This window comes from Heterocephalus glaber, unplaced genomic scaffold, assembly GCF_053883595.1.
Source record: "Heterocephalus glaber isolate CG9 unplaced genomic scaffold, H.glaber_assembly_v1.0 deba00000122, whole genome shotgun sequence".
Lineage (NCBI taxonomy): Eukaryota > Metazoa > Chordata > Mammalia > Rodentia > Bathyergidae > Heterocephalus > Heterocephalus glaber.
Genome location: NW_028258138.1, coordinates 5,497,966 through 5,519,380, shown reverse-complemented (window position 1 = coordinate 5,519,380; position 21,415 = coordinate 5,497,966). Strand labels below are relative to the sequence as shown.

At 38.1% G+C, this 21,415-nt stretch overlaps 1 protein-coding gene across 13 annotated transcripts in view; it reads right to left on the bottom strand.

Moving 5' to 3' along the window:
• The window catches only part of Dyrk1a (dual specificity tyrosine phosphorylation regulated kinase 1A), a 135,848-nt gene that overhangs the window by 73,576 nt on the left and 40,857 nt on the right, over positions 1-21,415 (bottom strand). For 8 of the 13 annotated variants that reach the window (XM_087212251.1, XM_004842382.4, XM_087212254.1 and 5 more), the window contains one exon: positions 13,168-13,253. The exons of 1 other annotated variant lie outside the window; for it this stretch is intronic. In XM_087212251.1, the coding sequence (XP_087068377.1) occupies positions 13,168-13,177 (10 nt within the window). In that variant the 5' untranslated portion in view covers positions 13,178-13,253. Of the gene's footprint in view, positions 1-9,360; positions 9,443-13,167; positions 13,254-21,415 lie in introns of all 13 variants that reach the window. 4 more of the 13 variants (XM_087212238.1, XM_087212235.1, XM_087212236.1 and 1 more) reach the window with 1 other exon arrangement.

The window sequence follows — 21,415 nt, the reverse complement described above, 5'->3', positions numbered from 1 at the left end:
CTGTGAGACAACAGGGGTTCACAGGTATTTGTTATTAAAAATACTCTATAAAAACCCTGCGTCTGAGTCTGAAAACAATTCCTAGTGAAAGCTGAGCCCTATCATACAGGTAAGATGCTCTTAAAACCATACTGCATTACACTCAGTCCCAGTGTTAACACTTCTATGCCTAAATCAAAGTATTACAGTAGTAGCAGTACAAAGTATTACAGTATTACATGTCTTTCTCTGTGGGTCCTGATACATCATCTGTTGTTCCTATAGATTAGTTTCCTACTTTGAGAAGATTTTAAGAAAAAAATGGAATTCAATTACAGTTTTTTAAAAAGTATGTACATGTATATAACTATATAGAAAAGTAATTAGCGGTAAAGGCCGTGAGAAATACAGAGTTCTCACGTCTTATTTCATATCTTTGGAAATCAAGAAAAGTGGTCTAAAACAAATGGGTCAAAAAAGGTCTAAACCAATTTTATAAAATTTTAGCAATAATCAACAAAAAGCTTTAAAAAACATGAGAACTTGCAGAAAAAGGAGTAGCATACTGAGCTATTTAGTTTCACCTTTCTGGGTGGTTAATAGTTTTTTAAATGATAAAACAGAGTTAAAAAACAAATACTGCTATACTAAAAGTGATGAACATAACCAAGAAAATAATTTTAAAATTCAAACAATTAAAAGGGATTGTCTCCTACAGAAGTGGAACTAAGGAAAAGAAAACCTCATGTTTCACTTTTTACTTCCAGAATGGTTTAAATTTTACTAATGTGTGCATGTAAACTGAGTTACTAATGGTTAATATAATAAACATACAAATTGGAATTTAACATATCAACTAAACATGGCCTGAAAAATACTATGGCGGAAAAGGAGGAGGCGGCAAAGCCGGGGTTGTGATGTAATGTCATGTAACAGCAAGCACTGCATTCAACAACTTCTTTTCACTTTTCCAACCCTAAAGCAGGCAGGTCTGGGTCTGCAATAACAAGACAGAATGCACACGTGCCAGCTGTCCCACTCTGTCCCACATGCTCCTCAGTAAGCACTTCCTCTAAAGGCAGAAGCACAGACTGCCTCTGGAAGCACAGTGCACTCGGGCACTTGCAGAAAATGTTTGTTTGTCCTGGTGCCCAATTATGTTGGGGGAACTCAATGGCTCTAAATGTGGGACAGGTCCCCTTCTTCAGAATTCACATCTGAAAACCCAACCTCTGTGCTTTACATTCTTAAAAAAAAAAAAAATCAAAGCTATTGAGATCTTTACAGCCACCAGCGTGGCACCATGGATCTTTCCCAGCTCACATGAAGTGCCAAGCCCAGCTGGAGCCGAGCACAGTTTATCAGCACTGAATTAGAATCCACCTGGGACCGAGGGACCATTTCAGGTACATGCTGAATGCCGGGAGCACCATTAGCCAGTCAGTGGCATTTCAGCTCCATGCAAACCTGGGGGCCACCCAAGGACAGCCTGGCCACTTCCATGGTGTGCTTGAGCCAAGGCGCCCACTCCCCCCCCCGCCCCCCGGCCACATCTGGTCCATCTCCTGAGCTCCTCTTCCTGGAAGGCCCGGCCCCCTGGTGCCTCTGCTCCCCAGCCTTCCTGGACTCCCCACTGCTCCGCTTCTCTCTGCTCCACCGGCCTGCGGAGCTGCACTGTGGACTGCGCTCCGCCCACCGAGTCCTCATGTGAGCTGGGGTCCGGGGTCTCCACACTCGGAGAAGTTTCCAGCCTCTTCCCACCTGCTCAGCAAGCAGGGAGGGGGTGTGACGTGTGTGACAGGCACTCTTCCGGGTGCTGAGGGCTCAGCGACTCCCTTCCTGCCTGGAGACCCCGGCCAAGGGGAAGGGTGGCCGACAGCGCACAAGTGAATGTGTAAACTCATGTGCTAGGGTCTCCGAGTGGGGACGGCTGGGAAGCAGAGACTGTCACCACACAGGAAGTGACAGGGAGCGAAGGAAGTCAGAAGAAGGAGCGCTTAGGGGCAGGTGCTGCTCCCTCCACTCCTAACCATCTGTCTCTTCACAACACCTCTGGGAAGTCGGTGTCACTGTGGAGAGAAGACAGGACACTCAGCTCATCAGGGCCAGAGCTGCGCCACTCAATCTCAGCCAGTGCGGCAGCTCCTGGGTGGCCTGGCCACCCTGTCCTCCTTCTCAGGGACACAGAGTGGCAGCTGTGGTAAACGTCTCGGCACTGACTGCAGTGTCCTGGATGCACGGCATCGGCCTTTACTAATGCGCTTCCGCAGCGGTCTGAGTGACGCTATGGCCACAGCGCTGCTGCCTGGCTGTCTGCATGAGGAGCCACCCCTAACCCAGAGGCGTGAAGCAAAGGCAGTGTTTACTGCGCTGTGAACCTCAGTGCGGGCACGGCGTGGGCAAGGACAATCACTTCTTTTCCACTAAGAGTTGAGGTGACTTGAAGGAGTGAAGCTGGGGGTGGCTGACAGCTAATGCTGGCTGGTGGCTGGGACCTTCGCTGGGGCTGTGACCAGACATCTACATGTGGTTTTCCATATGGCCTACTGGCTTCTCACAACATGGAACTAAGTTCCCAAGGGTGAACATTAAGAGCAAGAGACAGAAACAGAGGGGCAGGGAAATAAAAACGAAGAGAAGAGAGAACCAGGCAGAGCAGAATCACGCAGGTTTCAAGGTCCTGCTGCACCTGCCAGGCAGTGGGAGAAGTCCCGCAGCACCCTTCTTGTACAACACTCTGTTCATCTGGAGGGTCGGAAGGCTGGCCCACACTCCAAGGACAGGATTACACTCCACCTTTACTGGGCCGAGTGTCCAAGAACTGCCAGGTCCCCTTTAGAACCAGCACAGGTACATGTCCAGCTCCCCAACTTCCCTGGAACTTCTATGACCTACATTTTCAAATAAATTCCTTTTAACTGTATCTTATGAACATGGGTTTGTAAAAATGGAAGTGAACTTATTTCTGTCTGACATAGATCCACTAATACTACGAATCTTTCACTTAGAAGAAAAAAAACTAAGCAGGAGATACAGAAGTATGCACCAAACTAAGGCAACATTAGTAAGCAGCCAGATGTCAACTACCAGAGGAAGAGAGAAAAAGGGTAAAATCTTGTATTACACCTCTGAGGAGATCACTTATACTATCCAAACTTTAAGTAATGATAACTTTTCCCATCATGTTTCTTAGTTTTGGTTTTCTTTTTTTAAAAGAATTTTACTTAAGCTAACCAAAATTTATTCAAAACTTTTTAAGCAATGTCCAAATCTATCCATTTTCTAGAAATACAAAAAACAAACTCCCTCAAATTATTCCTAGAAACAAATGAGTATTTCATTTCACTTAAATCAACAATTCAAACCACTGTCAGTAATATACAATCTTCATAATTCCTATTTGTCTATTGATGAACACCTGTTCCCATTTAAAGCAGTGATTACGTCTACTGACTTTCCAGAATTACTAACACTGATAAGCTTATTGCATCTTATCACAACCAATGAATAAATTATTTATGAAGGCCTTAGGAATCCCTCTAAAAGGGAAAATATATTACACAAAATAAAAAGACAGCATAACCAACAGGTTGTCAATGGCTTTATTCTCATTTTTTTAAACAGATATGAAAATCTCATATATTCCAGGAATTATTATAAAACCTAATCCACTCCATACAAAAACTTAAAGCTCCTGTGTAACATGATACTATGAACAAAATTAAGACAAGTGCAAACTGGAAAATGTTATCAGCAGTAAGCGACAAAGCCTGACATCACCAGAGTAGGGCCTTACCCTTACACGTGTATCCTGGCTTCATGTCTGATGAGCTGTGGAAGCCGGGACAGGATAACTAACCTACGGCCATACTGACCATGGGACCTATCTAAGAGTTACCATCAAAAGAAAACAAATTATGCACATAAATATCTCAAAACAGCTATTGGCATAAAGTAAGGTTTCAATGAGGAGCCACAGGCCCACAAAACGAAAGGCAATACATACACCAAAAAATTGAAATGATATTCTCTGAATATTAGAATTACTGATAGCTTTTTTTAAAAAATAGAAGTCTTGAATCATTTTTGATGAAAAACCCTAAATGAGACTGTGGTGACTATAATTCATTTTAAAATGAGACTTGAGGCTGGGGATTTAGCTCAGTGGTTCCGGCACCTGCCTCAAAAGCGCAAGGACCCGAGTTTGATCCCTGGTACCAAAAAATAAAATAAAATAAAATAAGACTTGAAAAATGGATAGGTTACAATGTGTAAATGCTTTGAGAAATTTTTATATGTACACACACCTCATTTAAAAAGTCATGGATGAGAAAGAAAACTTCCTTGACCTCAAACAGAAAAAAAACCCCTACAAATACTGTGTGTTTTATTTAACAGGGACAGATAAAACTTTAGCATTTCTGGTATCTAATAATAAATCTGCATAACTCCAACATTCTTCTACTATATTCATATAAAAATAAATGTTATACACCGGGGATTTAAGCTCAGTGGCTTCACCACCTGCTGCGCAAGCTCAAGGACCTGAGTTCAGTTCCCGGTACCAAAAAACAATTAAAAAAATAAAAATAAAAATAAATGTTATAGAAGCAATTCAAGTGCATAAGTATGAAAAACAAAATGTTAACTTTTCAGCTAACTTGGTTCTCAGAAGCCATTCATCTCAGTCATGTTCTCATCCCAATCACATTTTTTTCCCTGTTCTTACAGATCCTTTATAAATAAATTCAAAATCCAAGCCACGGGCCATAAAATAGTGGTAGATAAATACAAAAACCAGTACAATTACAATGCCTAATGAATAAAACAGCCTCTAAAGATAAGTTTTATTTTTAAATTTATCTTAACTGATTCATAAAAACATTTTAAAATATGTATTTAGAGGGTTACACAATTTTTTTTTTTTTGGTACCAGGGATCAAACTCGGAACCTCACAATTGCAAGGCAGGCGTCAGAACCACTGAGCTAAATCCCTGGCCCAAAACAAATTTTAAATTATGTAAATGACAAGATTCTGAACTTAATGTAAATCTGGTAACAGAGGCAGGCCAAATACAATTTGTGACATTAAGTAACTTGAGAAGGCATACCAGTTTCTCAAATAAATGGGAAATTTAAGAAAATGCAAGGCCCAAACATATAAATAATGTTAACAACAGGGAGGGGAGAAAAGTAATTAAACAGTAATAAAAATAAAGGACCTCTCTTAGGCATGTGCCATTATGCATTGTGCACTCCATGAATTACTAGGCATTACCATTACTCTGTTATTCCCCCTATGAAGAAACTGAAAATTAAAGATTCATGTTTTTGTTCTCGCCTTTCTATTTAAACTGTCTTTTGTTCTAGTTTAGGTCTACAAGGTCGCCAACAAGTCTGCAGAGTTCAGTGGTCGGGCTTCTGGAAGGTCACTGGGTCAGGGGTACCACAGCTGACTTGCTGCTGTGAGGAGGTGGGGCCTGGGTGGGGCGCACTCTCTGGGACATGGCCCGGAAGACTCCAACTTCTTGCCTGGCCCCTCCCTTCTCTCTACTCCCTGGCCTCTGTGACATGAGCTTTTCTCTGCAGCAGGCCCTTCTACCATGTAGTTTCTGCATTTGAGCCTGTGAACTGTTTCTGAAAATGTGAGCCAAAATAAACCTTTATGGTGTGGGCGTCGGGTATTTTCCCAGAGACAAGAAACTAAGACACCTTTGTATCATATCTCAAATGCCTTCTATTTTCTCCCCACCTTCCAATTCCTATTACGTGTCTAAGAGTAGATGAGTGTGACTTGACTCCCCTACTTAACAGTGAAATTCACTCAGTAACCTTCCCTTCCCCTTTCCCCAAGCATATGATTTGAACTAATATGCTTTTACTATATACTTTTATATATGCTTTTACTAATATACTTTAATAACTATAAAACCATTTTTATTTTATTGTTTATACTCTATCTTTATTTTATTGCAGAGAATGCACCCATTACATATTAAGCTCGTTCACAGCCATCAGTAAGAGTAAGCTCCACAACCGTCTACTTGACATCCATGCAGTCTTTTTCACTAAGTTTGTTCTCTAGGAGTCTTTAAGAAGTGGTAATAGAAACAACAGCCCACAAATTCTTCTTCATGTTTTTACATTTCCCTTGCTGTCTTTTCACTTTGATGTCAGTTCAGCTGGGTATAAAATTCTGGACTCTCATTTGTTTCCCTTAGGTATATCAGATGTTACTCTGCTGCTTCTCACATAAAGTACTGTTACCAAGATCAGATCATAATAAGTATTTTTCTACTCAAGAAGAATTTTTGGGTCATTTGCATAGACATGAGAATATCTTTCTCTAAAATTCAGTAATTTGAGGGGATTTTAGCTCAGTGGCACCATACCTGCCTTGCAAGTGCAAGGTCCTGAGTTCAATCCCTGGTACCAAAAATAAAATAAAATAAAACTCAGCAATTTTTTTTTTGGTACCGGGGATCAAACCTGGGACCTTGCATTTGTAAGGCGGGCAACGGCACCCCTGAGCTAAATCCCCAACCCAAAATTCAGTAATTTTTAATAGAATGTATCTACAGGTTGCTCACTTTTGGATTACTTTATCCAGTTACATGCTGTGCCTATTTCAAATATAATGGAAAATCTTAATTTCAGAAAATTTTCTTGAATTATAATTGTTAGTATGTTAAGTTTTGTTACTTTTGTTCTTCTGAGACTCATTACATAATGAAACTTTTTAAATAACTGTCACTTTTCTATAGAGTGCTTCATTTTTCTTTTGTAAAACTTTTTTTTCAATTCATCTATTTCTCCAAAGAAATTTTTAAATTATGTGTTGTAGTCTGTTTCATTCTTAAGTAATTTCTTTTATTTCTCATTCCCAAATTAATACATTTCTAAGTTTTCCTTATTCAGTTTTACATTGCTATTTCATATTTGTATGATTTATAAATTTCTCTGAGTTTGTTATGAAACATTATAGTTTTGTTTGTTCTGTAGACAATTGTTTGTGGCATGCTTTCACTTTCTGCAATAATGTTCTTCTCCTTACCCTTTTCTTATTAAAAAAAAAAATCTGTGGAGAATTCGACTGTGATCCTTGCCTACTGCTCATTTTAATGTAAAATAAAGAACTTTGAAGTGGCCCGGGGATGTAGCTCAGTGGGGCTGCACCTGCCTGCCTGGCAAGTACAAAGTCCTAAATTCCTCCCCAGTAAAGGGGGCAGGGCTGACAACTTTGGAGAAGCTGCAGTAGCTTTTCAGAAATAAATGTCCTCCCCAGTTTTCATGAAGCATACTCAAATACAGCTTCCTGAGTAAGATCTCCTGTCTTTGGTCCCTGCCTCACTTTCATCTGACCTTTTTTCCTCTGTTCTTATCATCTCTACCTTGCTTAACCTGGGTTCTATTCCCAGCAGTGTCTCTTTAGTGCAGGGCTTTAGCCAGGAAAGCATCTTCAACGTCAGTTTCCAGAATTCTATCTAGCTCTAATCCTTCAGAACTTCATGTGTACTCTGGGGATCTCCAAACACCTTTTCCATTTCAAGCTCTCAAACTTCCCCACCACACTTTCCAGGACGTCCTTGTTGGCTGGCTTAGGGATGTGTTCCCCTAGTCTCTGACCCATCACATACTGTGTTGCTTCCTTCTGCACAAATGCTGGTAGCACACAGGCCTTGTAATCAAGAGGTATGTGCTACCATCCATTCGTATTTGCATTTATGGGGATCTGTTCACCTAGTCTTATACAGCTGGTCCATGCGTTTTTGGGTTTGCCAATCTAGTTGCTCTGTTTTTAGGGAAAACTGAGGAGACTGAAAAACAACTCTGCCCTAATTTTCCTACAACTCATTCTTTTAGAGATACACTTAAGGATCCCTAAAATCTAAGCCAATGAAGGTAATCTATTTGCTGCCACTTAGGTCTTGAATTAAGCACTAATGGACAAGAATTGCAAGTTTATCATGTGGCTAACCTCAGGTTTCCCACCATCTTTTCTAAAAACACTAAATATACTCACATAATATACATATATGTATGACATAATCGTTAACTGCTTCTGCTTAGAAATTTCAAACTTAAGTTAAAACATGAAACAGAAATGGGAAGTAATGAACTCTAAAATCCATTTAAAGAAATTTACATAACACCTGTAAGCAAACATGCAAATGCCATAAAAACTTTAAATAAGAATCATATACTAGGGGAAAAAAAGAAAATCCTAGGAGAGTATTTTCCAAACTACTAGAAAAAGTGATTGTTTCTTTGTAATTTATGCATAACTGAAGCATTTGAAACTCTGTCCAGCAGTATCACTTATATATTGTTCGAGAAGATTCTTTTTACCTATTGAATTTTATTTTTAAAGTCAATGCTGACAAAAACATGAAATACATCTTATAATGTAGTAAGTAAAAACTGGTACATATTAACCAAAGAGCTTTCTGTATCTGAAGAGCCTTAAAATTTTTCAGGCCCTATGACCCAAGTTAACACTCCTAGGAGTCAATTAAAAGAAATCTGACTTACAGCAACAAAACATCTGTGCAGATATTAGTACTTTTAAAAATGAAACAAAAAAATTTGTAATTAATGTCTAAGAATAAGAGATACCTGACTTACCTAGGAAATGACCATATAACAGAAAGGCTCAAATCGGCACACTTTTAAAAACATTTCTAAGCTGAGTATGTTGGTGCATGCCAGTAATCCCAGCACTCAGAAGGCTGAAGCAGGAAGATTGCCAGAAGTTCAAGACCAGCCTCGGTTACATGGTGAGTTCAAGGACAGCCTGAACTACGTAGCAAGATCCTGTCTCAAAAAGCCAAAAAAAAAAAAGTGTCTAATGTAAGTCATTCTCAAAAACCATTAATAGTTCTGAATGCTCCGGACCTGCTCCAAAATCAAAGTGACAGAAGATCACAACTTATATAGGGAGATGTCTATAATACAGTGCTAATAAATAAGTGTATCCAACAGATCTACTCAAGCTCACCATCCTGACCCACCATTCAGGATAACCTCAACTAACTTAAACAGGGACAAGAGGGGAGGGAGGGGGGGGACAACCCACCCTTGGACTTTGGATAAGTTTCTTTTAACTTACGCATATGTTTATAAATTTCCAAATATTTCAGTGATGATGTATTACTTAGTGGGCAAGGAGAAAAAGTCAAAACCTGAGAGCAAATATAAATCTATTGGACTTGTCATTTACCAAGAACAAAAAAAAATCATTGAATCAATAATGAAAAGAATGAAGAAGAGCTAGAAGAAAGACAACACATTTAGAAAAAGGTCAGACTCACAGGAGCACATGAAGAACAATTCCAAAAGAAGGCAAACACACAACAGGCACCAATATAAAGTATACACACCTTGATTCTCCCAATGCACCCACATGTGATGGAGCTGAAGAAACTGGGTCTCTTTCATTTACAGATCTGATTTCTAATTGTTCTGTAATGAATATTGCAATTTCTGTGATCACTGGAATCTTCTAACTGTTCTGTAATAAATATGCTATATTTCTGTGATCATTTAAAGTATGAAAATTTTGCCCTACATAAATCATTTTAAAACGAGTTAATCTAAAATGTAAAACAGCCATAAATGATATGAAGCACGTTTTGAAATAGGTTTCTAAGATCACTTATCCTAAAAAGTTACAGTTCTGTATCCTCTAAAGCAGTAATGGTTAACCTTTTAGAGATGAGTGCCTGAACTGCAACCCGAAACCCACTGATCGATCACAAGGTGCCAACACTACAATTAAACCTGAATGCTGAGGTTTTAGTTTAGAAAAAATAACTCATACAGCAAGAACACGCATGCCATAGGTTTGTCCCATTGCTCTATACTATTCCAAGTTTTAAAGTGACTAGCATGTCACTATAGTTAAAAGACCCATTTCACCAAAACAAAGAATAATATCAACTACTATATCCAATAGATTTTCCCAACTAGTGTTCCATGGGATGTTAATGGCAAGGATCAAAAATAAAAGGAAACGGTGCCGTAAATAAATGGAGATAAATAAATAAATGGTGGTAGTTTCTTCATACACGAGCCTTTCTGCTCATGAACATAGTAATGTCTGAGGCAGCACTTTCTCCAAAGCTAATTTCAAGAGTGATTCTACCCTAAATAATCTGAATCTGGTTACTCCTATGTTCCCAGGAAGACAGTGTCCACAGGTAGGATGGTGCTGTGTCACTCGTGATTAAGGGGATTGAATTAGAAGGCAGAAGTCTATGTGGGGGAGTCGGGGAGGGGGGGCAATTAAGTTTGGAACTCAAGAGAGAAACAGGAGACACAAATATAGTCTTAAAAAGAATAGGCTTAAAAAATAAAAATAAAAAGAATAGGCTTAGGCTGGGGATTTAGCTCAGTGGTTCCGGCACCTGCCTCACAAGCACAAGGTTCCGGGTTCGATCCCCAGTACCAAAAAAAAAAAGAGGAATAGGCTTATATATGCCAGCTGAAACCATTCCTGAGAATCCTACTACCCAGAAAGATTTTTTTTTACTCCAGATGCCATGAATTCAAGAGGTAGGTCTTCACAATTATCAAATACATCCACTGAATCATCTGATTATGGATCCACCTGTTCCTCCGGATAAACTGTTTCTTGATCCCTAAAAGCAGGGATCTTTGTAGGCACAGCACCTATTACAGTACTGTATTTGGAGTAAAAAGAAGTGCTAGCCAAATAAATGTTTGCTTCCAAGTCATTTTTCTTTAAAAAAAAAAACAAAAAAACAAAAGAAAACCCAAATTTACCTTGTTCATGTTCTAACTGCATTTGAAAATATGCAAAGAAAAAAAACCTTCAAGTTTAACAAGACAAACTATATATACACATAGCAGATACATCAAAATGTGGGGGCTGGGGATTTAGCTCAGTGGTTTCGTCGCCTGCTGACAAGCGCAAGGACCCAAGTTCGATCCCCGGTACCCCCCCCCCCAAAAAAATAATGCATCTTTGCCTTGGGGTTCAGTGAAAGTCTTCTTTCCCCAGTTTTACTGAGGTATAACTGGGAAATAAAAGTTTTACATATTTAAGGCATACAGCATATTTAATACATGTATATAACGTTAAATGATTAAGCTAATTAACATTATCACCTCCCATAGATAACAGAAAAACCTATTAAGCTTTGACTGTGGAGGGTCCTGAGCCAGTGCCTAGTTCAATATCCTTTCCAGCACCCTTGAACCTACATTTCCACCTGAAAAATATGTTACCATCAAACCAACTTCATCAACCATGGATGCTGGAAAAACAAAGCCTGGGGAAGCAACGTACTCACTTGCAAATATGCACAGGCATTCTAGAAACTGCTTTCCATGAAAACCTCCTGATGAGCTTTTATGTGTTAAAATTCTATCAGCTGAAGCACAATAAATGTGCACAAAGTAACAACAGCAAACTGCTGTATTAATGGTGATTATAAAAGCTGTTAATTTTATATTCAAAAACAATTATTAACTTTCAACCTGCTACAAAGGAAAACACACTAATAGCCAATAAATGTATTAGAGAAAATTAGATCTTCTGTCTTGTGTTATTTTTTTTCCTTTGTAAGCCAATAAAATGTTGATAACTTTCACAAGGCCTAGTAAGAGATTGGATTATATCACAAATCTAAACCACAAAAATTTTCTGTGTTCTAGCATTCATAAAGCTAAAGTAGATAACTTTTACAAATTGTATTTACTCTTTATTTTTTTAATTCCATTACAGTCACAAGTCTTTCAAGAAAAATAGCTATTTGGGGGTCTCTAATACCATATGACTATAAAAAGCAACTTTGCCACCGCAAAAGCTCATGAGAGAAAAACTGCAAAATCAGTAATATTCACAGACAAAGATACAAAGCACTAAAAAAATACTTTGTCCCCCTACTGGCTTCCATCAAAGTGGGCACCCACTTGTATAGCAATTGCACACTGATACCCAAGGTGCAATCTGGAAGCTGACAGGCTGAGGAACTGTTCAAGTATCAAATGGTCAAACTTAAAAGTCCAACAATTAGAAATGTTCAGAAATTTCTTTAAAAAGTTTTTCTATAAATACTTCCGTTTACTTTTGTATGATAGTGGTATCAGCATCATGTTGATTTTTAATAATCAGCCACTAAGCCAGCAATGTGTACTCAACATATCTGTAATGAAGATACACCTGCACACCTGCGGCTGTGAGACATGTTGCAGAGATGAAGCTGCAACCACTTTGATTGACAGCAATTACCGTTAGCCTTATAAATGCTGAGTTCCTTGTGAATGTACTGCCTAGTGTACACTTTAATCTAGGAATACTATACACAAGCAATCTCTTCATACAAAATGAAATATCTAAAGTATTACATTTTAAAATACCACTGTATAGTTTTAAAAAGTGATCATTTTTCTTTTAGAAAATCCTCATTAATAAAAAAAAAATCGCAAAACAGCTATATTAATAATGATTAGATACCTAGTCAAGATTTACATGTTCAAAAGTTAGTACCACTTTGTCCATTAGTTACAGTGTATTTTCAAGAGTTTCAATATAGCCACATTTGGAGTAGCCTCCATTTTCCCATTTACAAGTAAGATCATCTCAATCAGTCATAAAGCAATCAAAACATTCTTTCAAAAATTCCTTTATATTGCTTCTCTGTATAAATGCAAACGACAAACAGATGAAAGGGAAGGTAAGAAACAGATGTAGGGAAGGAGGAAATAAAGAAAAACCAAATCACAGACACATTTTTTAAGGAATAATACATATGGTATGAGTGTTATATACATAATTGTCAGAGTATTATTTAAAATACACCACAAGCAGCTACTCCCATAAAAGATCTGCTGCATTTTAATAGGGACCTAGGAGAGACATATTCAAGCATGAAAGTTAATATTGTACTTATTTTACTAACAAATATTTCAATTACCACCAAAGTATTAGCCAACTTTTTAAAGGTTTCCGTACTAACAATTATTATGCTGTATTTGTAAACACTACCAAAAAAGATTACACTGAGTCTGCAAATCAAGTTCAATATGTCTCCCAACTATTTACTGATCTACATCATATCCCCAACTACTGCTTCTCAGAAATCTCCCCATTCAAAATATACCACCAGTTCCCACATTCTCTTAGACAGCCATAGTTTACTGTATTTCAAAACTTGAGTCACCTGTATGCATCGTCTTCTTTCAAGTCTCATATCATCCTGATGGGGTGGGGGAAGGGAGGGAAGAGTCCAGCAGCAAAACTATAACACTGTGTGAAGAAAAACAGATTATGATAAGAGATAATGATTAAGACAATTACCTCTAATTGAGGAATATCTAATGTAACTAGACATCTAATGTAACTAGACCCAAACACACAGATAAAATTACTTTAAATTTGTAAAATTAGGTTACTAACATTAAGCTTACTTGTGTAATTTTCCTTAGGCTTCATTAATCAAAATCAACTGCATATAAAATGAATTGTCAGAGAAAACAGTTTTAAAATGTGCCTACTATCAATGAAAATGTGGCATTTTTAGTTATCAAATAAATCAGAATATTCCACTATACAATCTATGGGGGGGGTCTACATTTTGTAATTTTCATTGACACAAATCACTACGAACGTGAATTCACTTTTTACAGTCACTATCAAATCAGAGATAATAAGTTACTTCAAAAGAAAACCATTTCAAATCTACTAACATTGTTTTACATGAAATTCAGAGTCACTTCCCATACTGCTTCCCTAAGCCCACAGTCCTTCGCTCTCCAAGTATTTTCTCTATTTTATTGCAGTTCTTACAGTGTCCCCTCCCTGCTCTTGCTTCAACTGGTACTGCATAAATGACCAGCAAACTCCATGACTGGTAGGCAGTGACAGTAACTGCCACCTCAGAACACATAACAAGAGGCAAAGAGAAGCAGTGCTTTAAAAGAAATCTAACTTACAGGAAGAGTGACAATTTTTTTTTTTTTTTTGGTACCGGGGATCGAACTTGGGACCTTGTGCTTGCAGGGCAGGCAGCGGAACCACTGAGCTAAATCCCGAGCCCTGAAAATTTTTATTTCTTAAATTGATTCTGTAAAATTCAGTGAGTATTCCAAGCAAAACAATGTTGTTCGTGTTGGTCAAATTCCCAAGCTAGCCAAAAGAAATCTACTGACCCCAAAAGACAGTACGCTCCATAGGCATTGAGGACTGCAAACGAAAGGCAGACACCTATCCAATGCTACAAGTTTTAAAAGCTTCCTTTGTTCACTTCTCAATGTCTGTAATTCTCTACAATTTATTATTATGGCATCCCAATCATTCTGCTTAATAATCATTTCCTCTAATTTTTTCAACTCTCCTAAATTACCATACAAAGCTCTTACTGCCTCAGTATAGTTCATTTCAGGTAAGTTATAGGAAACAGAGCTGACTGAAATAATTCACATTAATACAGGTATTTGAGATTTCCAACAGGTATGCTAATCAGCCCAAATGAACTTATTGGTAGAATTCCAAACAGTGCGGGAAAGAAGGGGAAAAAAACCACAAAACTACTCAGATGGTTTGAAGGGGAGGGGGATGTCATTATTTTGAAATTAGGAATTGCCTGTGTCTGAAATCACTACCTATAATCCAGATTCAATCCAAAGAACTATTCAGTTCAGATGCTGCTATACCATCAAGTAATACCTTCGTCAACTGGCACCCACTTGTGAAGGACATGGGTGAATGAACACTGTAAGTATTCATCAGAATAAGTTTATTTCTAAAAATAATGTAATCATCAAGAGTCAATTATTTTTGCTCCAAAGCCACAGTTTTCTTTGTAAAAAATGTCTTTAAATTTTTTTAACTCCCTAAACAATGGTCAGTCTATTTCCGGCATGGGCCATGAGGAAAGAAAATATAAACTCAATCGCTTGCTATGATTGATTATTTGATATCACATTCTTCACCTATGTTACAATACTTTTGCCAAGTTGAATAGATTCATCAGAAATAAATCGTTAGTAATAAAAAATAAGAATCAAATAAAATAATTTCAATAAGTTTCTAAAATATAATACAAATAAATAGATATCCTGTCACTAATTTAAATTATGTAAACTATTTTGTTTGCTTACTTTACCTTCCTTTGGTGAATGCAGATTTATAATGATTTAAACTGGTTTATATAGACCTTCAACTCTATCAACTTATCTATTCTCTTGTATTTTGAGTTCCTCAAACAACCCAAACCATAGAATCTCTTAGTAATCTAATCTCCACTACTAGAGTGTACATGCTACATAAAGCAGGTATCTGCACTAGGGAATCTGCCATCTATAGACCTAAGTCGTTTCTAGCCCATCTCTCTCCACAGAGTTTGAGGCCCACATTTCCAATCTCAGGAAACTGAGCTTGCTCGTCCCAGTTATTTTTCACTATGTATGAGGTATTTTATTTCTTTAATGGGCACTTTATATTTTACTTTAATTCACTTAATCTCCATAATTACATAAAATAGGTACCACTATCATTCGCATCTTTACAGGTGAAGAAACTAAGACCCTAAGAAGTCAAAGCCCCGTCCAGCCCCAGCCACACTCAACTAATGGTAGAATGAGATTCAAATCCAAGCAACCTCACTCCAGGGCCACGGCTCAGTCCCCATGTCACATTTACTACCTCCCCACTATTTCTCCCACTTTAAAAAAACTAAACTAAAGAAATGACAGGACTATTTCTCTTTCCTGTATTCTCCATTTTGGGTAATGTGTGCTAATGTCACCATCAGCCCAATATCCCAAACTAAAATACTAGTAATCTAGGATTCTTTCTTTTTCCTTATCCCAAATCCAATCCACAAGTTCTTGTGAATTTCACCTCAGAAAGATCTTTTCCTTATCTATCTGTTCCTACAGTTCTTAACTTGATATATTCTATTTGCACCTAATGTTAAGTCTTTACTCATTATAACCCATTCAAATCAGAACTATATATGTAGCTTGAAAACAAATCATACCACCATTCCAATCCAATTAACATGTAATTATGTTGTTCAGAAGCTAGAATTCCTAAGCAATGAGTTTTTACACCACTGAAAATTTAGAACTTCAAAACAAAACCAAAAAAATATACAAAAGAAAACTTAAAACTTCACTGTTTCCTTTGTTTTCATTTATAAGACTACTTTAAGATTATACTAGGGCCAGGGATTTAGCTCAAGTGGTTCCAGCACCTGCCTCGAAAGCATCCCCGGTACCCCCCGCAAAAAAAAAAAAAAAAAAGATTATACTTGCATCACCATTTTAATAAGTGCATAGTACTCCACTGCACACGTATAAATGCATTTTAAGCAAATACCCATTGGGAGGTGAGTGGCTTGTCTCCAATGATTCACTACCGTGAATTTTCAACCTTGCAGTCTGCTTCTACTCATCTGCTAACAGGGATTTAGAGCAATGTGATATGAACAAAACACAAAGAGCCATCAAGATTTTTAAAAATCTCTTCTACTGGAGTGCCTGCTTCCAGATAGTATTTTATACCACCTACACATAATGTGCTCAAACTTTCTAATACTGAAACTGTGTTCAGATCACAAGAGGAATTTAAAAGGGGTCACAGATGACGTGTAGCGTGCTGGGAAGCAAGGTTCAGATAGGGACTTAGTGCTATTATTGTATTTCCCTCCCTGACTTGGCCACCTGGGGTATCTTATGTATGGATTCCCTAAATAAGCAGTATCAGACAAAAGACATTTAGGAAGAACATGCCGCATCAGTAGCCCATAAGCCTTTCTGACAGTTTCTACACACAGAAAAACTGCTCTGCTCTCTCCTTTCTGATAGCACTTACTTTTCTAAGAGGGCCTTTATAAAGTGTGACAGACACCCATATAGAATTTTATATATAAAATGTTATATATAATTAATTTATATTAGTATATGCATACATATACTTAGTTGATTATATGTTTTTTGTTTTTTGTTGTTGTTTTTTTTGTACCTGAGATCAAACTCAGGACCTTGCGCTTTCGAGGCAGGCGGCGGAACCAATGAGCTAAATCCCCGGCCCAGTTATATGTACTTTTATATGTATATAATTATATATAATTTTTAAACCATTGCTTTTAATTATCCTTGCATTTTAGAAATACAGAATAACAAGGCCCAGAAATAACCCAAAACACACTGTCATTAGCAGCTTACATTTCCTCCAACAAACCCATCACTAAGTAATAAAATGAATTTTGCTTATTTTCCTTGCTACATTTTTGTGAAGAGAAATTCTTTGCTACAGAGAAATGCCACTTTCTGAAAAAAATCTTAGTTTGTGTTTCTGTATTTCAGGATACCTATTATCCTTCAAACAGGACATCTCTGTCTTACTTTTAGCCCTAACCTCCGATGCTGCCTCCTGTTCTACCCTCTGATAATTCAAAATTGGGAATACAGGGAACTGAAGCCAGGAGGGCTGAGCTACATCCTCACTTCACCCCTACCTACCCCTTCTTTTAATATTATGAAATAGAGTCTAAACTGCCCAGACTGGCCTAGAATTTGCAATAGTCCTGCTTCAGCCTCTCAAGTAGCTGAGATTACAGGTGTGCACCACCAAAACAACTGTCTGAACTCTCTCCTCTCTCTGAACTGCTCACTCGTCATCCTGTCCAAAGAGCTGCTGGATGGCTGCCTACACAGCCACATTACTACCTCGACTTAACTGTGCATAAAATGCACCCAGTCTCACTTCCCTTCTCTACTCCTACCACCATCATCCTTACAGTAACTTCACTAGAAACTTCTGACTTCTTTATTTCCTCTAAATGATCTTACTGAATCCTATCAATGTGAAGCATGCCTCATGATTTCCCATTTTTCTCCACGCCCACTCTAATCTGTTCCAGGTCCTTGTTTCACTAGAGCTACTACAAATGGCCTCTCTGCTAGCCCTGACGGTATGTCAGAAACAAAGGCAGAGGTTCCCAAACTAGATTCCAATCTGCACTCCAGAAATCCCCATTCAGGAAACATGGACAAAGACCCAAAACTCTGTCTTTTACAAGACTTTCAAGGTGTTTTCAAACAGGCAACTTTGGGAGCTACTGTGCTTAAAGACACCTTATCCCTTGTTCTAATTCACCCTGCATATAAATGCTACCTCTATCTACCTGAAACACATGGCTTTCAATCTGGATTTAATTCCTCTATGACTCAAGAACATTCAGTCAAATTTCACTGCCCTAAACTCAAAAGTTCAATATGGAAAAAAAAAAACCCACAAAAACAAAAAAAACCCTCCCTTTTGCATCCAAGCCCATGTCATTTAAGCCCTACTTAAATCTGTCCCCTTTTTGCCTAACACCTATCCAACTTCAAGACCATTTCAAATTCCCTCATCTAGTTTAAAGTCACTCTATCCTTTCCTACCACTCTGCATTTAAATTATCTACCACTATAATTCTGTTGATAATATCTACTGTTAGGTGAGAGGTACTATTAGGTCTCATATTCATTTTATATCATAGATGTTCAGTGAGCAGATTGGCATAATGGAATAGCAACAAGGAAAAGACTTATGTAAGGGCCAGGCAGGGTGGTGCACACCTGAAATCTCAGCACTCAGGAGGCTGAGGCAGGAGGATTGCTGAAAGTTCAAGGCCAACCTGGGCTACATAGTAAGTTCAAAGCCAGCCTGAACTACACAGCAAGATACTGTCTCAAAAAACAAAAATGAAAAAAGACTCATGTAGAAAATGTAAGTTTAAGAAAAAAGCTATATTCAGAAAAAGTATAACATATATATGAAATATAAATAGTTATCTCTAGAAAGAGGAACTGTAAGAAACTCCTTTGTATTTTCTAAATTTTCTACAAATGAACATGTACTTCATGATGAAACAAAATCTTAAACCTAGAAAAACTGTGATCCTTAGAAAGTTTCACACAGAATTTTCTTGATCAATGAAATCTTGTAGAAGTAACTAGCGTCAGTAGGCATCTCCCAGTCCTAACACACACGACTTCTTAGTGTGAGAGTCAGCATTTCCACACCTGTTCTTCATATTCCACTGGCCTCACTAAGTAAGTATTCAGTCACAGCCCTGTAAATCAATTAGCACACTGGTGCGCTATACTTCTAGCTCTCTAGGTGGGGCTTTTTCTTTTTTTTTGAGGGGGGGCGGGTATCATTTCAGTCAAAAGTATAAACCGTAATAGACTGCAACTGTTCATTATTTTCCATATGACCAAGAGATACAAAGAACTAGAATTAATATTAATATTAAAGTAAGTCTTAGAAATAATGACCCAGAAAACTCTTTAAATACCCTCTGGGCCACCTCCTGTCCTTAATCAAAATGAAATTCTGGGCCAGGGATGTTAACTCAGTGGCACCACCCCTGCCTCACAAGCCCAAAGTCCTGAGTTAGATTCCTGGTACCAAAAATAATGAAATTCTAAATATGGTGGAAATGTATATATTTCAGTCATGACATGTGGCAAATGCAAGGTCCTGAGTTTGATTCCCAGTACTGGAGAAAAATTATTTTATATATTTTAGAGAACAATCCTTATGATCAACTACTCTACTAATGTTAAACCTTAAGTTACAAATTATATCCTAAATTCCTCTACACCATTCATGCTGGTTTTTCCTAATCTCTGAAAATTAAAAAGAGACACAGACATATCTCTCAGCCTCCTAAACTGAACTTTTAACAAATCTCAGTAAATTTTTCGGGCTTATATCTCATGTTTTTTCAATTATGGTCTCCAAATGCGTACATAGTACAAACATGAATGTTGGCAACTATAACTACTCCTATACTGCTTTCTTTGTTAAAGTCTTTAATTCATGCTCCATTTGTAGTCTATTTTGCTCATGTCTAATCTCTACTTTTAGGAACCCATTTTGTGGAGGAAAGTGCAAAAGTTTGTTATTAGAAATAAAAATATTAGGGCTGGGGATTTAGCTCAGTGGTTTCGCCGCCTGTTGCGCAAGCGCAAGGACCCGAGTTCGATCCCCAGTACCAAAAAAAACAAACAACAACAACAAAAAAATTCAACAAAAAGAAAATTTTTTTTTGGTACCGGGGATCGAACTCGGGTCCTTGCGCTTGCGCAACAGGCGGCGAAACCACTGAGCTAAATCCCCAGCAACAAAAAGAAATTCTTACATAAATGTACACCCAACATAAAATACTGTGAAATAAATCATTTAAATTCTTTTTTTACAGCACTTTTATTTATTTATTTGGGGGGGGGTACTGGGGCTCGAACTTGGGACCTTGCGCTTGTGAGGCAGAAGGTGGTGGAACCACTGAGCTAAATCCCTGGCCCCAAATCATTTAAATTCTTATAACCACAGGACACGAGGGGGAAAGTCATACATGAGAAAGGTTTCGCACCTAACTTTTCCTTAATTTTTTTGATGTTTCTAGGTTACTCAGTTTTTATGTCAAATTGCTGCAATCTCCTAAAAATAAAACTCACAGATAAATGAACCTGCACAGTTCAAATCTGTGTGGTTCAAAGGCCAAGTGTACTGCTGCAGTGGGTATTACCCTTCCCTCCACTTCTCTCTTCTACGGGCTTTCCCCAAATCCATGGCAGAGCCTCGTGGACAGAGCCCCATTCCGCACACCGCTATTTTACTTGGGCTGTTCCACAAGCCTTCCTTATTCCCTCTGCCTGTCAATTCCACCCTCAAGCCCAACCCCAGTGCTTTCTAGCGCAGTCTGCTGCTCCCCGCCTCCAGACACTACTGCCCACCCTGCGTGCCACAGTGGTGCCTGCACCATGGCTAACCCCACTCCCACCCCAGCCTCTGAGAGCAGGAAAAGCCCTGTTCATCCCGCACTCCAGAAGGCCAGCTTCCACAGCCACAGCTGACTGCCAGTGAAAGGCAGAAAGTCATAATCACCAAGCCAGCTCATCTGCTGAAACACCTAACTTGAGTTACTCTGTTGAAGTGAGTTAAAAGTTTTAAATATTTAAGATGAGTTGACAAGCACAAGTGCTACCTGCGATCTAAAAGTGTGATGAATGAGCCTCTTCAGTGATGGCGAACCTTTCACAGCTTTCAATGATACAAACAGCCCACTGTGGCATGCATGTCATAGGTTTGCTACCACTTCTTATTAGCTCTAGAACAATTTGGTGCAAAACACCACAAAAGCTAGTAATTTTGCTACATGTGAGAACTGTTACGTCAGCTTTAAAAAATTATAGTTATCTACTCTACATAAACAACTATATCCAGATAAAGCTTGGCAATATTTCCTTTTAAATACCAAGTATCTTTTTTAAAAAGAATGTTTTATATGTATTACTAATTTAAAAGTATTAGAAAATCAAATTAATAAAATACAGGCAATTCCTGAAGTAGGAGCTAGGGATATGAGAGCTCATTGTATTACTCTGCTGTACATTTGTGTATGTTTTAAG